At 46.9% G+C, this 22,512-nt stretch overlaps 1 protein-coding gene across 9 annotated transcripts in view; it reads right to left on the bottom strand.

Moving 5' to 3' along the window:
- Nucleotides 1-22,512, bottom strand: part of LOC123771958 (zinc finger protein castor homolog 1) — a 397,241-nt gene that overhangs the window by 15,437 nt on the left and 359,292 nt on the right. For 5 of the 9 annotated variants that reach the window (XM_069337697.1, XM_069337698.1, XM_069337701.1 and 2 more), the window contains 8 exons: nucleotides 11,578-11,755; nucleotides 10,506-10,704; nucleotides 10,116-10,332; nucleotides 9,409-9,623; nucleotides 8,487-9,257; nucleotides 7,578-7,781; nucleotides 6,626-6,640; nucleotides 2,296-2,661 (listed from right to left, as the gene is read on the bottom strand). In XM_069337697.1, coding sequence (XP_069193798.1) covers nucleotides 2,296-2,661; nucleotides 6,626-6,640; nucleotides 7,578-7,781; nucleotides 8,487-9,257; nucleotides 9,409-9,623; nucleotides 10,116-10,332; nucleotides 10,506-10,704; nucleotides 11,578-11,755 — 2,165 coding nt within the window. The remainder of the gene's footprint in view (nucleotides 1-2,295; nucleotides 2,662-6,625; nucleotides 6,641-7,577; nucleotides 7,782-8,486; nucleotides 9,258-9,408; nucleotides 9,624-10,115; nucleotides 10,333-10,505; nucleotides 10,705-11,577; nucleotides 11,756-22,512) is intronic. The other 4 variants (XM_069337702.1, XM_069337699.1, XM_069337706.1 and 1 more) reach the window with 4 other exon arrangements.

Raw genomic sequence — 22,512 nt, 5'->3', positions numbered from 1 at the left:
AGGGCTGTAACAGAATCCATGGATAACATAAAAGAAACATTCCTATTTGATATTACTAGTGTAAGACTCAACCAAAGTAGAAATGTCATGCAAATTAAGTCATAAATATTGTAGATTGACTTTTAATATGCATTAAAATGCTGAATATCTCTTAAAGAATTTAAATGAGAAACAAAGAAATACCAAATTAACAACATATATAACAAAATTATCACACGTCTTCATTCTAAAAACAATTTGAGTTTGCTGTTACTTTCAGTAATAAAAAAATATATTTATCTGAATTTACCTGAGGGACACTAACACTCTAGTGGCCTCAATGGGAACAGGAAACTGGCAGCTTGTCAAAGGCTCTCCCATTTGTCCAGATGAATTTCTCAAGTTGGATTTTAAAAATTAAAAGCATTTTGGCATTTATGACTTCAGCGGGTACGCAGTTCTATGGGTTCATAACCTAATGGATGTAAAAGCATCTGTTTTCAGTCCTACGTTGTGGTTTATAGAACTTGAAATCGTTGCTTCTTGTTTTTATTACATTTTGTTTATGTTACATCTTCAAAAGGTCAAATGTAACACAAACAAGGAGTAACAGGGTCATACTCGACAAGCCACAATGCAGTACTGAAAATAGTAGATGCTTTTACACTCATAGGGTTATAAACTTTATTAAAACGTTTTAACCCTAGACTCATAGGGTTATAAACTTTGTTAAACTTCTTAATCCTAGACTCATAGGGTTATAAATGTTGTTAAACTTTTTTAACCCTAGACTTATAGGGTTATAAATGTTGTTAAACTTCCTAACCCTAGACTCATAGGGGTATAAACTTTGTTAAATTTTAAAGTCAAACTGGAAAAGATCATCAAGGAAATGTGGGAGGGCAGAACCTTCAACAAGCCACCGGCTTCCTGTCCTCGTCGAGTCCACTTGTGTTGGTGGCTCTCAGGTAATCAGGTAAAAAAACCCATGGAACTGCCTACCTACCGTAACCATAAATGCCAAGACAATACATCATTTCAAAATTAAATTGGAAAAATCATCAGGAACAATAATGGGGGCTTTTAAGAAGCTACTAGTTTTTTGTCCTTGTTGAGGCCACTAAAGAGAGACCCTTGGGTAAATTCAGGAAAATAAGTATTTTACTACGTTTACTTTAGTAGGCCATGCTACATACTTTAATATGATCAGAGAAAACGTACTATAATTGTGAGGGCTAACATTAATAATAAGGAGTTCTGACAATGTTATTATACAGGACACGTCCTGAGATAGAATTAGATCCTAAAACCCTATATAAAGGCTCCGGATGATGAATATGACGATTAATTTTGACGAGACTATTATGCCATGAGAGAGGAATTCCCTCATGGAGGGAATTAATAGATCAAGGCAAGATACATCATAGGATAACATCACAAAAGTTATTATAGAACTTGCATAAAAATACATGTCAAGAAGAAGGAACTAAAATGGCCAGATGGATGATATCTTCAATAAAAAAATCTATAGGTGAAAATTAGTTCAATTTTTGGAAGAATAAATCCCCCAAGTTTTTAAAAGTACAGCTGGAAAAGATCATCAAGGCAAATGGGTGGACCTTCAACAAGCCGCCGGCTTTCTGTCCTCGTCGAGGCCACTAGTGACAGTGGCCCTCAGGTAAATTCAGGTAAGTTTTGCAAATAATTCTAAACAGTGTTGAATGCAGCAAATCAGTGCGGTTAAAAGAAACCTGAAACGCTATGCGTATTAGTGGCTTTAGGTATTGTATGTACTAGCTCTATCTATAAATCCAACAGTATGTAACTCTGCATCTATGTATGTACTTTTCCTTAAATAAAATACTATTATTATTATTTTTATTATTATTATTACAGTATTATAAACCACTGATGAAAATGTGTGCAAAACATCAAGAAATATATCATGTTCTTTTATTCATACACAAGGAATAAACGCCATGACAAATGACACACTAGGTCACATGATTGACCTAGTGTGTTAAGGTCAAAAACATTATTTTAGTTTAAAATCCAGATTTTTGCTCGAAATGCTGTGCGTATTAGTGGCTTCGGGCATTGTGTGTAAAAGCTCTATCTATAAATCCAACATTATGTTTGTAACTCATTTTCAATGTATGTACCTTTACCTGAATAAACATCTTATAGAAAAATCATCAGGGAACAATGTGGGGGAACTTTGACAAACCGTAAGCTTCCTGTCACAGTCAAAGGCATTAGTAAGATAGTGGCCCTCGGGTATATTCAGTTAGACAAATCCTCAGCTTTGTTCCTTACTTGTGGTTGGAGCGGGTTTGAGAGTAGGGGCCCAGTGAGAGGCAGTAGGATGGGCAGTGGGCCACCCGGAGTGGTGGGATGACCAACTGTGTTGCAGGTGCTAGTGCTGCAATTGCTGCTGGTGCTGCAAGGGATGGATAGTCTTGGCGGGGAGGAATCGCGGCCCAAGTTGGCTAGGTGGCCTAGGGGTGTCATCGGATGGGGCCCCATGGGCATCCCCAGGGGCCCATGTGGTGGTGGCGAACTCTTGGGCAACTTGAAGCTGGCGAAGATTGCCTGTGGGGAGTCGTGGGCGCTCGACACAGGATGCTGCAAGGAAGGAAGGCGGTTTTGACGGGACAGAAACACTTGGTTGTGTGTCACGCTCTGTAATATCAATTAAGAATGAGTTATACACTTGGAGGGTGACTCATTCTATCATATATGAGACAATACAAATTTAAATACTAAAAATGCACAGGTACTTAATGAAGAACAAGCTGGCAAGACACTAAATCAACAGCGTACAACGCAGAGGTCGTCAACAAAAGTTTATTTTTTATGGTTTTCACCAGGTCCGGTGCTTTTACGGCTGTTTGCACTTGCTATTTTTTGTATTTGATATACTTGAGGTGTGGCGGTGCAGTAAAACAGAACCAATACATCAGACCCGACTATTTACTCAGTTTAGCTGGAACAACAAGGAAGAGACTTCGGTGTCCTTTGAAAAAAGATCTATTAACTTAAGAGGGCAACACACTCTCGTACCCCTGAACAAAGTTTACACTTATCTTCTCTTTGTGTTAAGAAACTTACAACAACAGCGTTAAATGTGTAATATAACAAGCACACCTTCCCTTACAAGGCAATGCATCTTCAGGCAAGCATGCACTTTATAAAAAAAACTGTCATAGTAACAAGAGGTTATTACTGTAGCAGACGCAGAGTGGGAGACACTGTCTGCTGGTAGTTATTGCTGGACGGTAGGAAACTGTACTCACCTAGTTGTGCTTGCGGGGGTTGAGCTTCAGCTCTTTGGTCCAGCCGCTCAACCGCCAATCAACTGGTGTACAGGATCCTGAGTCTATTGGGCTCAATCATATCTACACTTGAAACTGTGTATGGAGTCTGCCTCCACCACTTCACTTCCTAATGCATTCTATTAATTAACTACTATGTTATTTATTAACTACTACACACTGTGGTGTGTAGCAGACACAGAGTGGGAGCCACTGTCTGCCAAGTGTTGCTCCATGTACTTATTTTGTTCAGGTCTTCTTCAAGGACCTGACAATTGTCAAAGTTTCTTATCTTCCTCAGTATCCTAGCATCATCAGCAAACATGTTCATATAGTTCTGTATTCCTTCTGGTAGATCGTATATGTAGACCATGAACATCACTGGTGCAAGAACTGAATCCTGTAGTACTCCACTCGTGACATTCTCCACACAGATACATTGCCTCTAAATACTGCTCGCATTTTTTATGCTAGGAAATGTTTGATCCATGTTAGAAGCCTTCCTGTCACTCTTCCAGTATGTTTCCGTTTCCAGAACAACCTCGTATGTGGGACTCTGTGGAATGTGTATACTCGCCTATTATGGTGCGTACACACACTCACACACGTGTGTGTGTGTGGTAAGGAGACGTGAAAAGGAAATAAGGAAAGAAGAAAAGAGAGAGAGAGAGAGAGTGAGTTTAATGTAGGGTGAGGAGTCAGTTTTAGTTATGTATAAATTCCTTACTTATAACTTTTGATACTTGCAATAATTTGAGCATAATTTACACTGAAAATAAGCACTAACAAAGAACAAAAATGACATAACTTTTTGAAAAGATAATTATCATCTGGCTGCTCATCTGCAGGGGATGAGCTTCGGCTCTTTGGCTTGCGAGTGTGTGTGTGTGTGTGTGTGTGTGTGTGTGTGTGTGTGTGTGTGTGTGTGTGTGTGTGTGTGTGTGTGTGTGTGTGTGTGTGTGTGTGTGTGTGTGTGTGTACTCACCTAGTTGTACTGACCTACTTGTGCTTGCTGGGGTTGAGCTCTGGCTCTTTGGTCCCACCTCTCAACTGTCAATCAACTGGTGTATAGATTCCTGAGCCTACTGGGCTCTATCATATCTACATTTGAAACACTGTGTATCGAGTCAGCCTCCACCACATCACTGCCTAATGCATTCCACCTGTTAACTACTCCGACACTGAAAAAGTTCTTTCTAACGTCCCTGTGGCTCATTTGGGTACTCAGTCTCCACCTGTGTCCCCTTCTTCTCATACCCCTCGATAAACTGTATTAAACAGTTTGTCTTTATCTACCCTGTCAATTCCTCTGAGAATTTTGTAGGTAGTGATCATGTCTCCCCTTACTTTTGTCTTCCAGTGTCGTGAGGTGCATTTCATGCAGCCTTTCCTCGTAACTCATGCCCCTTAGTTTTGGGACTATCCTAGTGGCATACCTCTGAACTTTTTCCAGCTTAGCCCTGTGCTTGACAAGGTATGGGCTCCATGCTGCGACTGCATACTCCAGGATTGGTCTTACATATGTGGTATACAAGGTTCTGAATGATTCCTTACACAGGTTTTGAAGGCAGTTCTGATGTTATCCAGCCTTGCATATGCCAAAGATGTTATTCTTTTTATGTGGGCGTCAGGAGACAAGTTTGGTGTGATATCAACTCCTAGATAACTCTCTGTCCATTTCGTGAAGGATTGTATCTCCCATTCGGTATCGTGTGTCTAGCCTCCTGTTTCTACTGCCTAGTTTCATTACTCTACATTTACTCGGGTTGAACTTTAGTAGCCATTTGTTGGAACATTCATTCAGTCTAGGTCATCTTATAGCCTCATACTGACTTCCTCCTTCTTAATCCTCCTCATAATTTTTGCATCATCAGCAAACAATGAGGAATGACTCTATACCTTCTGGTAGATCATTTACATATATCAGAAACAGTATAGGTCCAAGGACTGACCCATGCGGGACTCCACTTGTAACGTCTCGCCAAATCTGAGACCTCACCCCTCACAGTGACTCATTGTCTTATGTTGCTTAGGTACTCTTTTATCCAATGGAGTACCTTCCCTTTCACTCCCAGCCTTTCACTGTGTGTGTGTGTGTGTGTGTGTGTACTCACCTAGTTGTACTCACCTAGTTGTGTTTGCGGGGGTTGAGCTCTGGCTCTTTGGTCCCGCCTCTCAACCGTCAATCAACAGGTGTACAGATTCCTGAGCCTATCAGGCTCTACGTCTGTGTGTGTGTGTGTGTGTGTGTGTGTGTGTGTGTGTGTGTGTGTGTGTGTGTGTGTGTGTGTGTGTGTGTGTGTGTGTGTGTGTGTGTGTGTATTCACCTAGTTGTGTTTGCGGGGGTTGAGCTTTGCTCTTTCGGCCCGCCTCTCAACTGTCAATCAACTGTTTACTAACTACTCTTTTTTTTTCCACACCACCACACACACACTCCAGGAAGCAGCCCGTGACAGCTGACTAACTCCAAGGTACCTATTTACTGCTAGGTAACAGGGGCATTCAGGGCGAAAGAAACTTTGCCCATTTGTTTCTGCCTCGTGCGGGAATCGAACCCGCGCCACAGAATTATGAGTCCTGCGCGCTATCCACCAGGTGTGTGTGTGTGTGTGTGTTTGCGTGTGTGCGCATTATGTGCTTATTGCACTCACCTAGTTGTGCTTGCGGGCGGTTAAACTTTGGCTCTTCGGTCTCACCTCTCAACTGTTAATCAACTGGTACTGTGTGTGTGCACAAGCGTGAGTATACACCAATGCATTTAGAACACCGTGCAATCAATCTATTTGTATTACATGTACTTTTTAATTGTAGTAATTATTGCAAACAAATAGAGCAATAAAAAAAGATACAAAAAAAGGATGGAGTGGTGTGTGGTCTACAGGATTACAATTAAATAAGGCAAGCGTTGAATATAATAAATCACATCTGATTATCGTGTAAAATAAAGCACTTGCATGTTGTATTTTTTGTTTTAATTAACAGGGCCTATAGGATGCTAATAGAGCCTCTGGGAATTAAACTTTCGTTTTTGACTTGCTGTGAACGATGCTTAAGCTGGCGGAGATTTATTTGCAGAGTGGAGACATGACCGTTTAACAGTCAACAGCAACAAACGGTAAAGCATTAACAGGCAACAAACGGTAAAGCGTTAACAGGCAACAAATAAGTTGAAGGGGGGATGAGTAAGGCATTAGTGAGCTGTGTGTGTGTGTGTGTGTGTGTGTGTGTGTGTGTGTGTGTGTGTGTGTGTGTGTGTGTGTGTGTGTGTGTGTGTGTGTGTGTGTGTGTGTGTGTGTCAGTCAGTTAGCAAAACAAATTCTGATCTAACTTACGTAATCATTCCACACCTGAAAGTAACGGAAGAAAAAATCAAATACTGTATATATATTTTTTGACAATATTTGACTATACAGTAAATAAATAAATATAAGTGTTTTGGATTTATGTAATATAACTTCGTAAGATAATGTGCTTTTTTTTAATCCTTCAAATATACTTTGAAATAGAATGCAATGCACTTGTTTTGTTTGTTTTAGCACCAATTGGCGAATCATGTATTATACAGCCACACTGAGGTAACTGTACAGAGAACTATCACTGTTTAAAGACCTGGGGCCAGATTCACGAAGCTGTTACGCAAGCACTTACGAACGTGTACATCTTTCCTCAATCTTTGACGGCTTTGGTTACATTTATTAAACAGTTTACAAGCATGAAAACTTGCCAATCAACTGTTGTTATTGTTATAAACAGCCTCCTGGTGCTTCGGAGCTCATTAACTGTTTAATAATTGGAAACAAAGCCGCCAAAGATTGAGAAAAGATGGACAGGTTCGTGAGTGCTTGCGTAACTACTTCGTGAATCTGGCCCCAGCAGAATTAAAGCAATTAACTTTAGGATAAGAACAATGTTTAAAAGGGTAGTGATTGAAGAACAATCTTTAAATGGATAACATTAATACTGTTAAAATTGAACTTCTGGTGGTGATTCTGAGAAAATAGAATAGTTGAAAGGAGAACTTTTCACAGAACAGTAAAGTTTTTTTTTTTTTTTAAGTTGACAAATATAACAAAATAGCAGAGTTTACGAGGTAAGTTTGAAAGTACGACAAGTTCAAGGAAAACAAACTTAACAGGACAGCGGAGTTTAAGGGATAACTTCAAGATAAATATTACCATTTAAATATGATATTAAAGAAAATAGCTGAATTGAAGTAGGGGGTAACTTTGATAAAAGAGAACAGCTGAGTTCGAAGTAAACTGTAAAGAGGGCCGCAAGACGCACCTCGATAACTCTGTTCTTCGGAGGCCGTCCGCGCTTACGCTTAAACATGGCATCGACGGAGGTGACCGCAGCGACGCCTACTGGCCCTCCGGCACCTGGGGAGGTCGCTAGTGCCAGGCGGCGGGCGTAGTCGTGCATCTGGAAGTGCTCCAGGCGACGGAAGGGCTTGTCCCCCGACACCAGGACGGCCTCGCCACACGCCTCCTGTGCGTACATGCGTCACCACGCACAGTTAGTACACACGCACACACACACACACACCACACAGCATTTACAAAACACTAAATTGGTTAACTTCATGAGTTATGACACAAATACCATAGAAATTAATTCACTAGTAAAACCATCAACACGCTAACAACATAGCAAGCGAATAAATATAAGCATGGGATTACTGTTTAGTTTCACACTAAATAATATAAACTATAATACAGAACGCTTCTCAGCTTAAAAATGATAACTTTACCCAAGTCGGAAAGTTTGCCTTCGTGGATCTGACTAATTAACAGTCATGCTATTCCTCTAATTTATGTAGATATCCTAATAGCTAAACAGGGAATTAGAATGTGTTCTTTGTGACTTTGAAGATGTTAGTTCCAATACTTTGTTAGGAAGATATATACAAAGGAATATTGCTGTGTTCAAATGCCGGTCAACCACTATTCAGTACTAGCTAAAAACCTCTACACATTTCTAGCCACTAGGCAAAAATTGATGAAAATTCTAAGCAGATCTGTTACCCGGAAACATACTCAAAGCATAACTAATTATGCCATGGTCTAGGAAGCTTGGCATTTAAAATTATATCAGAGTGAACAGAGGTTTTGCTTTCGGCATGCAGTGATGTGGCCGCACCGTGAGGCGTCAGTGCCACCTGTGACAGTCATCATAAGAGCAGAGTGGACTCACCCAGTTACAGTGGAAGTGGTCAGCATGGTCTTGGATGGGACAGTCTGGGGGGCAGGGACGAGGCTCCTCCGTGGTTGTCACCTTGGTGTAGTGGTCCTCCGTAATCACTGTTTGTTGTTCATGGACACGGCCATGGTCACGGGCGCTCTCCCGTCCACGGAACACTGCCTCACACTCGTCACAGTGCCAGTGGTCCATACCCGCCAAGTCACAGCCATTGTGACACGGCTCATCCCGCCCGTGGCACCGCACCCAACGCTCCCAGTCACGGTCTTCACTCCCGCCCATACTGACGCTCAGGTCCACCGGGGAAGCCGGTCCTGACGAAGACGACGCTGGGGTGGAGGCTGAACTGGTGGCCGACCCACCGGGGAAAAGACCGTGAGCTGCTGGGGGCGCCACACCCAGGAGGCGGGCTAATGGGTGCTGAGACTCGCCCAGTCCAGGAGGCGGGAACCCACCCATTAGTAACCCAGGGGGTCTTTGAAGTCCCGGGGGTAAGGAACCTGGGGTGACGGAAGTGGCAGCAGGCCCTAGAGGAGAACAGGAGTCCTCACTTCTTTGGTCACCTGGACACATAGGACCTCCCAAGGGCCCACCAAGAGGACCCATCAGCGGGTTCATCATGTGTCCTCCTAGAGTCCCAAGGGGGCGCAGCGCCTCGTGCAGGAGGGGGGTGAGGGCAGGGTGGCCCTCTGGCACACCCAGCATGGTTTGTGCCAGTTTGTACTTGCGGTAGGCTCGTTCGTGGTCCTGGCGCTCGTGCTTCCTCTGTACAAAATAAACAAACTTGTCACGTGCACAATTTAATACGAGCACGATAGTATGTGAAGATATAGCAAGGATAAGCCCAGTAAGTAAACCGCAAGAAAGCACAGAGAGCTCTTTGGTAAAGCAAACAGTTAACTATCGGCATTGTTACCAGGTGTAAGAGCAGAGTGTTGAAGTGCACCTTGTGAGCGAATATCTGGCCGGATGAATGAAGGACGTAGTTGCACTCAGGCCGGATGCAATGGATGTGGTTGACAACGCGAGAGAATTTGCACCCCTCGTACGGACACTCCTCCTGCTTCATGAACTTCTTGAAGCCATCCTTGGTCAGCTGCTCATCTTTGATATGGTATGTCTTGTGCTTCTCTGTAAGGCAAGGAAATGTCTCTCATCTTGTGCTGCTTTACCACACAGCAAATGTATATTCCGGTAAATTTGGTATGCAAAGGGAGAGATACAAAGAGACGAAAAGTGAAAGAGGAATAGGAAAATTAATTATAAACCTAGTTTTTTGGTGACTTCATTATGCACCGAAGCAAGTGAAAAATACACTGAAGTTTGTATTGTTATTCAAATGTTAGAAAGGTACTGTAGAATAGAAATGGTTGTCTGAAATGGGTGTTATGGGTGGTTATAAATAGGAGTTGCCTCGTATGGGCCAATAGGCCTTCTACAGACGAGGAGTCACAATAACGTAGCAGAAATATGTTGACCAAACCACACACTAGAAAGTGAAGGGACGACGACGTTTCGGTCCGTCCTGGACCATTCTTAAGTCGATCATTGTCACCAGGTCTTCTGCAGTTACCTTTATTCTTATGTACTATGTTAAGAGAAAGACAGAGGCCTGCATCTTACCCATGTCAGCCTTGTTCTTGAAGGTGTAGTTGCAGGCGCTCCTCATACAGTGGAAGTGAGTGGTGCGCTGACCGTTGAACGAACAAGCTGGCTGGCCACAGTCCTCCGAGGCGCGGAACCTCTGGAACCCTTCCTGCATGATGGCCGAGTCCTTGCGGTGGTAGTTAGCATGCATCTGGACGTCCGACGTGCTGATGTACACCTTGTCGCAGCCCTCCTGCAGAAGGCATACCACAGTAACACCACTTACAGTTTCAGAGAGTACAGGATTAACACAGGTCAGGTTAGGGTCGTTTTGAATGTTAGCGATGACGTAGGTGGGTGCATACTTTTTATCAGGTGATAGAGGCTATTCCTCCCGGGGGGATGCAAGACTGCGTAAGGACCTACCTTGAGACAGTGGTAATGAGTCTGCTTCCGGTTGTGGGAGCAGTTGTTGAAGCGGTCGGAGCAGTCGTCGGAGGGGGAGTAGCGCATGAAGCCATGCTGGAGGCTCTCGTCCCTCTTCTTGTGCCACTTGAAGTGTCGGATCATCTCCTCCTTCTTGCTGAACACCTTCGAGTTGCACTCGAGGCAGTGGAAGTGTTCTCTGTCGTGTCAAAGAGACGCAAAGTGGTTATAAATTACTACTGCTGTGTTTCTATTTGGCATTTTTGCAACCATATTTAAAAGACAATGGCACTTAGAATGCTCCTCAGTGATAAGATTGATAATTGAAACCGTTTTCTGTGTTTTATCAGGGAATAAATATCATATGTTTTGGGATAAATGTTAAATACTAGACCGTAATACTAGACCTAAATATGAGACCTAAATACTAGACCTAAATACTAGACCTAGTTTTCCATCCTAAATACTAAGATTGAAGACTCTGAGGATAAGGTGCTAAGTCGGTACGACTATATTGCACTTGGGAGAGATATGATGGTAAGGATAGGGGATAGAACAGGGGGAAGGAATGGTGCCCATCTACTTGGCCCATCGGGGATCGAACGCCGACCTGCACGAAGTGAGACCGTCGCTGCACCGACCACTCCAAGTGGGAATCACATAAAATTAACATAATCCCCCATTAACTGGCCTCAGGTCGAGTTCGGGACAGGTAAGTCTACTACGGGCTCACCATAGCCCGTGCTACTTGGAACTTGTTCTGAGTAGCTGAATCTATAACAACAACTCTCCAGGTATGTTCCAAGTAACTAACTTCTCTATTCGTCTTACAGCTAATCTCACAGTAGAGCTTCCACCTCACGCCTATGGGGGACGGCGGTTCGAGTCTACTGGTGACCAAGCGAATAAAATATTTATTCCCACAATAGTGTACTTGACAATATATACTAATTTCTTTCCTGCTAAGACCTGGGGGCCAGATTCACGAAGCAGTTACGCAAGCACAGTTCGTAAGTGCTTGCGTAACTGCTTCGTGAATCTTGGCCCAAGTCCATAGCTTCTGGGGGCTCACCTGAGATTGTGTTCCCTGCAGGGGAGGTGTCCGCACTCCAGGGCCGAGCTGTAGGGCTTGACATAGCGGGAATAGTCCAGCTGGGGCTTGTTGAGGGTGTCCCTGGCCCCCATCCCCCCGGGCAGCAGGGAAGACGGGGTGCTGGACCCCAGGGAGAGACCTGCAAGCCCCGGGGTCACTGTTGAGAAAAATAAAGGTATCGTTAAATGACATTAGAACACACAGCCCCGCTCCTGTGCCAGGTAAGTCCACTACGGGCTCACCATAGCCCGTGCTACTTGCCCCGCTCCTGTGCCAGGTAAGTCCACTACGGGCTCACCATAGCCCGTGCTACTTGCCCCGCTCCTGTGCCAGGTAAGTCCACTACGGGCTCACCATAGCCCGTGCTACTTGCCCCGCTCCTGTGCCAGGTAAGTCCACTACGGGCTCACCATAGCCCGTGCTACTTGCCCCGCTCCTGTGCCAGGTAAGTCCACTACGGGCTCACCATAGCCCGTGCTACTTGCCCCGCTCCTGTGCCAGGTAAGTCCACTACGGGCTCACCATAGCCCGTGCTACTTGCCCCGCTCCTGTGCCAGGTATGTCCACTACGGGCTCACCATAGCCCGTGCTACTTGCCCCGCTCCTGTGCCAGGTATGTCCACTACGGGCTCACCATAGCCCGTGCTACTTGCCCCGCTCCTGTGCCAGGTAAGTCCACTACGGGCTCACCATAGCCCGTGCTACTTGCCCCGCTCCTGTGCCAGGTAAGTCCACTACGGGCTCACCATAGCCCGTGCTACTTGCCCCGCTCCTGTGCCAGGTATGTCCACTACGGGCTCACCATAGCCCGTGCTACTTGCCCCGCTCCTGTGCCAGGTAAGTCCACTACGGGCTCACCATAGCCCGTGCTACTTGCCCCGCTCCTGTGCCAGGTAAGTCCACTACGGGCTCACCATAGCCCGTGCTACTTGCCCCGCTCCTGTGCCAGGTATGTCCACTACGGGCTCACCATAGCCCGTGCTACTTGCCCCGCTCCTGTGCCAGGTAAGTCCACTACGGGCTCACCATAGCCCGTGCTACTTGCCCCGCTCCTGTGCCAGGTAAGTCTACTACGGGCTCACCATAGCCCGTGCTACTTGCCCCGCTCCTGTGCCAGGTAAGTCCACTACGGGCTCACCATAGCCCGTGCTACTTGCCCCGCTCCTGTGCCAGGTAAGTCCACTACGGGCTCACCATAGCCCGTGCTACTTGCCCCGCTCCTGTGCCAGGTAAGTCCACTACGGGCTCACCATAGCCCGTGCTACTTGGAACTTTTGTTCTGAGTAGCTGAATCTAAACATTAGACACAAGTAACTAGAGGGAGGCCATCTTAGGTGTAGACAAGTGTCTATAATGTCACAGATTTTACACCTTATATGAAACACAAAAATAAGTTCAAGATTAAGTAAGTTGTGGCATAACTTGGTAGGCCAAGGAGCCATTCATACTAGAATAAGTTTACCCCATGGGCACGCCCACCCATAGGCACGCCCACCTTTGGGCACGCCCACCCATAGGCACGCCCACCTTTGGGCACGCCCACCCAAGTACATCTCCCACCTAAGGACACGCCCACTCAAGGACACGCCCACCCGAGGCTACGCCCACACTAGAACACAACCCCTCAAGCAGGCGATGAGTCGCAATAACCTGGTTAAAGTGAGTTGTTCAGGAAGTTAAAGTAAAGTGAGTTAAAGTAAGTTGACCAGGAAGTTAAAGTAAAGTGAGTTAAAGTAACTTGACCAGGACGGAGCGAAACGTCGTCGTCCCTTCACCTTCTAGTGTGTGGTCTGGTCAACAGCCCCTCAAGTCTTGGACTATTTAACAAACACAACAAAAGAAAAAGCAGTAACAAAAGCAGGGTGCTTTTGTTATGCATCGCTTCCAAACGGCATAAATAGTTTCCCATCATCTCAATAGTCACAAAACCATGCAAGACTTTAAACGTCGATTTCACATACTTTTCTTTACCAAATAAACAGCGTATACTCTATATACTTTACACCAATGAATAAAATCTATGCTACTTTTTTATATTATTTGTATCACTTTTCTTTTTTGTTCTGAAAATTACTTCCACAGAAAAAATCCAACGAAAAGACAGCGGAAAAACTCCTTTTGCGAAAGGAGTTTTTCCTTTCCAGGGAGCCAGGAGCAGCACCACTGCTGCTCCGTGCTGCTCCTGGCTCCCCAAGTACTAGGAACGGAGGCTGGGCGTTCCTGGTGCTTCGCTCCTTGTTCCACTCAGGAACGAGGTAGTTTGTACATGTACACAAACGTTCAAAATAAGGGAAAGGTCGAAATCAGGTCGAAATCGCCAAGCCATTACGACTATATAGCACTGGGAAGGAGTCAGGATAAGGATTTGGGATGGGAATCCCCCTCCATCCCGTCCCATTCCAAATCCTTATCCTGACCCCCCCTCCCCCTTCCCAGTCAGTAAGGAATGGTGCCCAACGGTCACCAACGGAACGGTTGGACGGTCGGGGATTGAACGCCGACCTGCATGAAGCGAGACCGTCGCTCTAGGAGTGCTAAAATTGTCCATTGATGTCGCTAATGCGTGCATATTACAGTTACGGAATCGTTAACTAACGGAACGATATCACTGGATATCAAGAGGATAACATGAGGACACCAATGGAAAAAGCGATGATAACAGGACGATAACATCAAGTATTACAACAAGAGGATATCCTTGAGTATTCCAGAAAGGACAACCTCAGATAGCAAAAACTCTCGCATCAATTTCTTTACACACCTCTATGTAATAAATTGTGTTCAAAGCACAGTCATAACTGAGATTGCAGACTCTTTATCACACACATAACATCTTGCAAGGAACAGAGTAGACAACACTGTAGGGGGTTGAACTCCTCTCGTCACAGCTAAGCTTTACAGCCTAAGCCATATGATTTTTTTTTCAAAGAAAAATACATATGTAAGTGAATTTAAATTCAGATATCCAATTACTACTGGACTTCAGTGTCAATGTCATCAAGGTATTGTGGCTCACATTATCGAGCCCTAACCTGGACTCGAACTCTCGTTTGTGCTAATATAATGTTCTCTAGCGCATTAGGCTACAGAGTATTTCAGGAATATAATGGAATATATATTTTGGCTAACACGTTTTCACAAGAAGCAAAGTACCACTCGCACTTCAGAGAATATACATAACATTCTCAAACACTATTGCAAAATTTATAATAAAGTTGCAGCTGTATGGTGCAATCAATTCTTCAAAGCGGGATAATACAACAATAAATTCGTTTGAAAATTCCTACACTTCACTAAATAACGATACATATGATCTGGAGATCGACTGAGGGATAGCTCAATATTCCGTGCTATCTGGCCGAGGTGGAGGTCCCGCCGGCTGTGAAGCGGAAGACAAGTGGGTGTCTACCAGGAGCCCCCCGGGCCAATGTGCGTGGCACCGGCCCCTCCTGCGACAGCCTCTGTGGGTGTCTACCAGGAGCCCCCCGGGCCAATGTGCGTGGCACCGGCCCCTCCTGCGACAGCCTCTGTGGGTGTCTACCAGGAGCCCCCCGGGCCAATGTGCGTGGCACCGGCCCCTCCTGCGACAGCCTCTGTGGGTGTCTACCAGGAGCCCCCGGGCCAATGTGCGTGGCACCGGCCCCTCCTGCGACAGCCTCTGTGGGTGTCTATCAGGAGCCCCCGGCCCAATGTGCGTGGCACCGGCCCCTCCTGCGACAGCCTCTGTGGGTGTCTATCAGGAGACACGTGTCGCTGTGCGTGTCAGCGGTCCCTCTTCGATGGGCTCTTGAGGTTGACGGCCAGGGCCGTGCCACGTGCTGCCTTGCCAGGGCCGTGCTACGAGGAAGTCGTGCTTGGCAAGGGACAAGCACCAACAGCACTCTCACTACACAGAGTCAAGAAACAGATCACAATTCCCCACAAGGCTTGCCTCCAACCACAGGTATTATCCCCGTATTAACACTGTGAAACAGCTGGGGAACGCCCGTAACTTTTGAGCACTAGCAATGAACACAACAAGCCCCGGGAGGCCGCTCCATCACACACAGGAACTGCAGGATATCCACTGGGAACCTCACTCGCGGATGTCGGAAACAGTCTAGACGAAGTGACAGATTTCTGTAGGGGGCCGTTTTCTAAAATACTGATAAGGTACGTGGCGACACTTTGGTAAACTTAACCTTGCAGCCTTGTCTTGGCAAAGAACATGCCTCCCCAGACACAAGAAATATGAATGAGTGTTGTGCGTGTGCGCTCGTGGTGGAGGGGTGAGGATGGATGGGGGGAAGGGGGGTGCTTCCGTTGACCAGTGAGGAGGATGGCCACTACCTGGGGGCTCGCGCGGCGCCCTCCGCCCTCCGCCCTTGCGGCCGGTCGCACCAAGAGTGAGTCTCGCGTGGCGGCTGCAGCTCGCGATCAATTGCAGGACTAACTGAGGATGTCCTGGCAGGGAGGCCGGCCGCGCCCAACCACCTAAGTGACCGGCAAAACGGGAAGCACACTGGAAGGCGCTCCTGCTGACCTGCTGAATCAGGGGAGGGGAGAGAACCCGGCCTACTGCTTGCCTCTCCCCCACACCCCACACCCCACAAACTCCTGCAACATAGCGCTCCTTGCAACTCTCCCTAAATTCCGGTTCTCAACAGTACCACTCAACCTTCATGGTGGACTTGAAGGCTCAACGGACATGTACATTATTTCTTTATAAGTAACTTCCTTTCAACTACTTGCATTCAACAGACACTGACGTATCCTTCTGAAAGCTCCCAAGACTTTTTGTTTCATTCCTCAGCTCAGCCTTGAATGAAGAGGAGTCTTAGAGGGAGATAAGTCTTACATAACTTACACACCCGCCCTCTTCTCGAGTATTACCAGAGCTCCTGGCGTCTCTCGGAAGGTAAGCTGGTTATCGTGTACCTGGCCGGAGAACCAGGTGTCCGGGGTGGCCATCTCCCCTGGGGCCACCTTCAGATGATCCTCCCCCCTGGGGCCACCGCCAGAGACGCCTCAGGGCCACCGTCCCCCAGTGTATAATGGGGAGGTGGGTGTGGCACACTCATCCCTACCACACTTGTCATAACACTATTCCCACATAACAATCAAGTTATTCACAAGTCATAATTTATCTGAAACCTTTTCCCTGCTCCCCCCTCCCCCTCACACCCAACAGTACACCCCCCCTGTGTACGGGCACGCCTGTGTACGGGCACGCCTGTGTACGGGCACGCCTGTGTACGGGCACGCCTGTGTACGCCCCCAGTTCAAACAGCAGGAGTGAGTAATATAATCTATATATTGACGGAACAGGAGGGCGGGAGGTAGGAAAGTGGAACATCGAGGCGGCCCCAGCGTTGTGCAGAAGATAAACTTCTCTTTCTGTAGCCGCTGCCGCCAACTGTGCGCTTGGCGATTCATTTTTGTCTTTCCTCCCCCTTCGAGACGCGCGGGGCTGTTATTCATGAATCTGTACAAGAAACAAAAAATTGACCGCCCACCGGATTCTATTCTCGTGCCGGACCCCATGACATAAAATAATTGCCATAACCTGAGCATGAAGACGGGTTTATAATGATAATTGGAGCGGTCGCCTCTGGCATTCTACTGACAGCTAAATGGAAGAGAATCCATCATCCACACAGAGAATTATAACCCAAGTCTCCACAGAATTTATCCCATCAGCATTAATGTAAGAATTCAAGGCTATCGGAGAGGTCGTTCACATTAGTGTTAATGTTAATCAGGACAAATGGATTGTCTGGATATACGGGGATAAAAAAAAATGATCCCAAAACGCGGACGGAGTAACAAAAGTCTGGCCGCACGCCACCCACAGAGCAATTGATCTGTTGCCCATTTTCTGTGGTCAATAATGATGAAAATGGTTTGTTATCGCCTATAACTCCAGCACTCCGCTAATGATAAATATCAAACGAATAAATATATAACATTCTAACGAAGAGAGACACTTGTCATAAATAAACTTACTATTACCATTTAAATGTCATGATACACAATCAACGGACATTAAACTGGAAATTCAAAATACCAGGAGCACTAACGTCTGTCAACGGCCATCCGCAGCCGCGGGTAAAAAATGAAACATTAGCAACAGTCGGGGCTTTCTATTGGACATTTTAATGTATGTCGACCGTGAATATTTTATGGGACGGCATAGGACGCCGAGTCTAGCTTGGGGGGGGCGGAGGGTAAATTGACGCCCATTTTATGAATCGAACTCAATTTAAATAGTGGCCTATTTAAGGGGTGGGTAACAATAGGAGGGGACGGCGGTGCAGACTATCACACATCTCTCACTGTAGACTCGTAGAGGCTTGTTTGTTGACAAGTAGAGGCCTCTGGCGGGGGACATATTAGAGACCTCCTGGGGACACATTAGAGACCTCCTGGGTATACATTAGAGACCGCCTGGGGATACATTAGAGACCTCCTGGGGATACATTAGAGATACATGAGAAGCGTCATGTGGGAAACACCCGCTCGCTATCCCCACCAAAAATTATCAGCACTGCAATGTTACTATCCAGCAGAGAGAGAGACACACACACAGAACACAACATCTCCGCACAACTATGTATGCAAGGATATCCATTTTACCACCCACATGCACTCATAACTTACATTCACACAGCAAGTAACGCAAATACGACCTCGACGTCAAGACACAATGTCGACGCGACGATAAATGGACCAGAAACACGGGGACCAGCAAACAGAAGACAGTATAAAAACCTTAGCAAAACTATAAGCAAACATTAGCCAGCGACGACAGGGGGCATCAAGGCCCTATGGTAACACACATGCTACGAATTAAGGAACATTGGACCTTAGAACCGTTCCGCTGAATAATATCGGTAACGAGAACGCCGTGACACGTTCACATTCATCCTCAGATTAAAACCATTAGATTTGCCTCTGAAATCGCCTGCCATTTCTTATTGCGGACTAATGTAGCTGAGTGATGACCAACTTGTCACCTAATCTGGGATAGTTATGTTGATTGGGCGTGTCTCTGCGACACACGAAGATAACTTAAAACGCTTAACATGCAATATTTAACGCCCATGAATAGTTTCCTGTGTAAATTGCTCGTAAAATCACCCCAAAACTCATCCTGGGAGAGAGAGAAAAAGTGTCCAAACGAAGCCTCATACGTAACAGTCGGTGTTAATTGAAAACCCGCTTTGCATGTAAACACTTTACAAGTTATAAAAAGATATCCAAACAGACGACCACCTCCAACGCCCCACTCAAGCGCCACGCCACAGAATATATCAAGCAAAAATCTCTCGCTTTTACCGGTTAAAATGAAGAGAAGCAGACATGAGAGTCATTTGTTATCGTAGGACCGAAATACTCAAGAGAGGGGGAGAGGGGGGAAGAGAGAGAGGGGGGGGGGGCAGCAGGGGTGGAGGGGAGATGCCACTACCATCACTACTTTGGCACTCCGCCCCTCACCACACCATATTGACGGAACATGGTGCTCTGCCCACCACTTAATTGATACCAAGTGCACTAGAGCCCAAGATGCGTCAAGACTATTGATATGGCTCTACAGCTCTATAAGAGTTTACCACGTGCACACCAGGACTCTATTAGGTGTACTTCACATGCACCTGAATATATCATACCCCGGGGGTTATCATACCCCTGGGGTTATCATGCCCCTGGGGTTATCACACCCCTGGGGTTATCATACCCCTGGGGTTATCATACCCCTGGGTTATCATACCCTGGGGTTATCATACCCTGGAGTTATTATACCCCTGGGGTTATCACACCCCTGGGGTTATCATACCCTGGGGTTATCACACCACTGGTATTATAATACCTCTGGGGTTATCATACCCCTGCGGTTATCATGCCCCTGGGGTTATCACACCCCTGGGGTTATCATACCCCTGGGGTTATCATACCCCTGGGGTTATCATACCCCTGGGGTTATCATACCCTGGGGTTATCATACCCTGGCGTTATCATACCCCTGGGGTTATCACACCCCTGAGGTTATCACACCCCTGGGGTTATCATACCCTGGGGTTATCATACCCTGGGGTTATCATACCCTGGGGTTATCACACCACTGGTATTATAATACCTCTGGGGCTATCATACCCCTGGGGTTATCATACCCCTGGGGTTATAATACCCCTGGGGTTATTATACCCTGGGGTTATCATACCCCTGGGGTTATCATACCCTGGGGTTATCATACCCCTGGGGTTATAATACCCTAGGGTTATCATACCCTAGAGTTATCATACCCCTGGGGTTATCATACTCCTGGGTTTATCATACCCCTGGGGTTATTACACCCCTGGGGTTATCATACCCCCTGGGGTTATCATACTCCTGGGGTTATTACACCCCTGGGGTTATCATACCCCTGGGGTTATTACACCCCTGGGGTTATCATACCCCCTGATGATAAAGAAAATGGATTCATGGCAGACGATAAGTTTTTAAGGGGAGGCTCGTAAATCTGTTGGTGTTGTCTTCCTTGTCTCCACACATCACACAACCTGCTACGAGGTTCTCCTTCTGCTGAGTTATGGTCGCCTCCTTTATTAATTTGTATTTTATACATGGTAAAATACTTAGCTCAAGTATAAATGATACACAAGTTTATGTAATGGTTGTAGTAATATACATACACACACGCTGGCATGCACACGTATACACACACACACACATACATACATACATACATACATACATACATACATACATACATACATACATACATACATACATACATACATACATACATACAGACACACACACACACATATGAATCCGAAAAGTTTCAGAAATTTGCAATGAGGCTCTTCCCAGATTTGCGTAGGATGGAATATGAAGACTGCAAGAAAAAACCTGACGACGCAAGAAAAGAGGAGAGAAAGAGAGTGGAAACATGATAGAGACGTATAAAATACTTAAGAGGGATTGACAGTGTAAACCGAGGAAATGATCACAATGAATACCAAACAGACCACGAAGGTATGGATGGAAGCCTGAGACTCAGATGTGTCATAGAGATGTTAGATCATTTTCATTTAGCGTGAGAGTGGTGGTAGTGTTCGATCCTGCAGGTACAAATAGGCGAGTTCAAATATGTGAGAGCACAAGTACACACCCCACACCCCCTACCCTACACCACACCCCACACACCCCCTTCCCCACACCCCACCCCACACACCCCACACCCCACACCACACACTCCCTACCCCACACCCCACCCCACACCACACACTCCCTACCCCACACCCCACCCCACACACCCCACACCACACACTCCCTACCCCACACCACACCCCACCCACCCCACACCACACACCTCAGGCCCCACACCCCACCCCCACACAAAGCCAGCAACACAACACCAGCCCACCCCTGCAGGCGGGTGTAGCCAACGTGTAAACTGATCTAACAAAGTACACTCTGAAGACACCCACCACCTAAGGTGACTTTATTTACAAATTCATGCCCCGGGTTTGTCCTATTTGGGGAGGGATCAGTGTATTGGTTTGTCAACGGCGTCTGAGCCTCGGGTTACCTCGCTCTGCTGGATACATTACCTCCCTTAAGTGGACCACGGCCATTGGAGAACATACCTCAACTGTTCAACTTACACCTGACGGCTCAGTGGACAGCGCTAGGGATTCGTAGTCCTGAGGTTCCGGGTTCGATTCTCGGTGGAGTTAAGTGGACCACGGCCATTGGCGAACATACCTCAACTGTTCAACTTACACCTGACGGCTCAGTGGACAGCGCTAGGGATTCGTAGTCCTGAGGTTCCGGGTTCGATTCTCGGTGGAGTTAAGTGGACCACGGCCATTGGAGAACGTACCTCAACTATTCAACTTGAACCTGACGGCTCAGTGGACAGCGCTAGGGATTCGTAGTCCTTGAGGTTCCGGGTTCGATCCCCGGTGGAGGCGGAAACAAATGAGCAGAGTTTCTTTCATTTTGATGCACCTGTTCACCTAGCAGTAAATAGGTATCTAGGAGTTAGATAGCTGCTACGGGCTGCTTCCTGGGGGTGTGTAACAAAAAGTGAAACAAAGCGCTGTGAAGCTGATGGCACTGTGAGGCTGACGGCGCTGTGAGGCTGTTGGCGCTGTGAGGCTGTTGGCGCTGTGAGGCTGTTGGCGCTGTGAGGCTGTTGGCGCTGTGAGGCTGACGACGCTGTGAAGCTGATGGCGCTGTGAGGCTGATGGCGCTGTGAAGCTGATGGCGCTGTGAGGCTGACGGCGCTGTGAAGCTGATGGCGTTGTGAGGCTGACGGCGCTGTGAAGCTGATGGCGCTGTGAGGCTGACGGCGCTGTGAAGCTGATGGCGCTGTGAGGCTGACGGCGCTGTGAAGCTGATGGCGCTGTGAGGCTGACGGCGCTGTGAAGCTGATGGCGCTGTGAGGCTGACGGCGCTGTGAAGCTGATGGCGCTGTGAGGCTGACGGCGCTGTGAAGCTGATGGCGCTGTGAAGCTGATGGCGCTGTGAGGCTGACGGCGCTGTGAGGCTGACGGCGCTGTGAGGCTGACGGCGCTGTGAAGCTGATGGCGCTGTGAAGCTGATGGCGCTGTGAGGCTGACGGCGCTGTGAAACTGACGGTGATGTGAGGCTGACGGCTCTGTGAGACTGACGGCGCTGTGAGTCAGACGGCGCTGTGACGCAGATGGCGCTGTGACGCAGATGGCACTGTGAGGCTGACGGCGCTGTGACGCAGATGGCACTGTGACGCAGATGGCGCTGTGAGGCTGACGGCGCTGTGACGCAGATGGCGCTGTGACGCAGATGGCGCTGTGAGGCTGACGGCGCTGTGACGCAGATGTCACTGTGACGCAGATGGCGCTGTGAGGCTGACGGCGCTGTGACGCAGATGGCGCTGTGACGCAG

The sequence above is a fragment of the Procambarus clarkii genome, chromosome 38 (genome assembly GCF_040958095.1).
Source record: "Procambarus clarkii isolate CNS0578487 chromosome 38, FALCON_Pclarkii_2.0, whole genome shotgun sequence".
Classification (NCBI taxonomy): Eukaryota; Metazoa; Arthropoda; class Malacostraca; order Decapoda; family Cambaridae; genus Procambarus; species Procambarus clarkii.
This window is presented reverse-complemented; position numbering and strand designations above follow the sequence as displayed.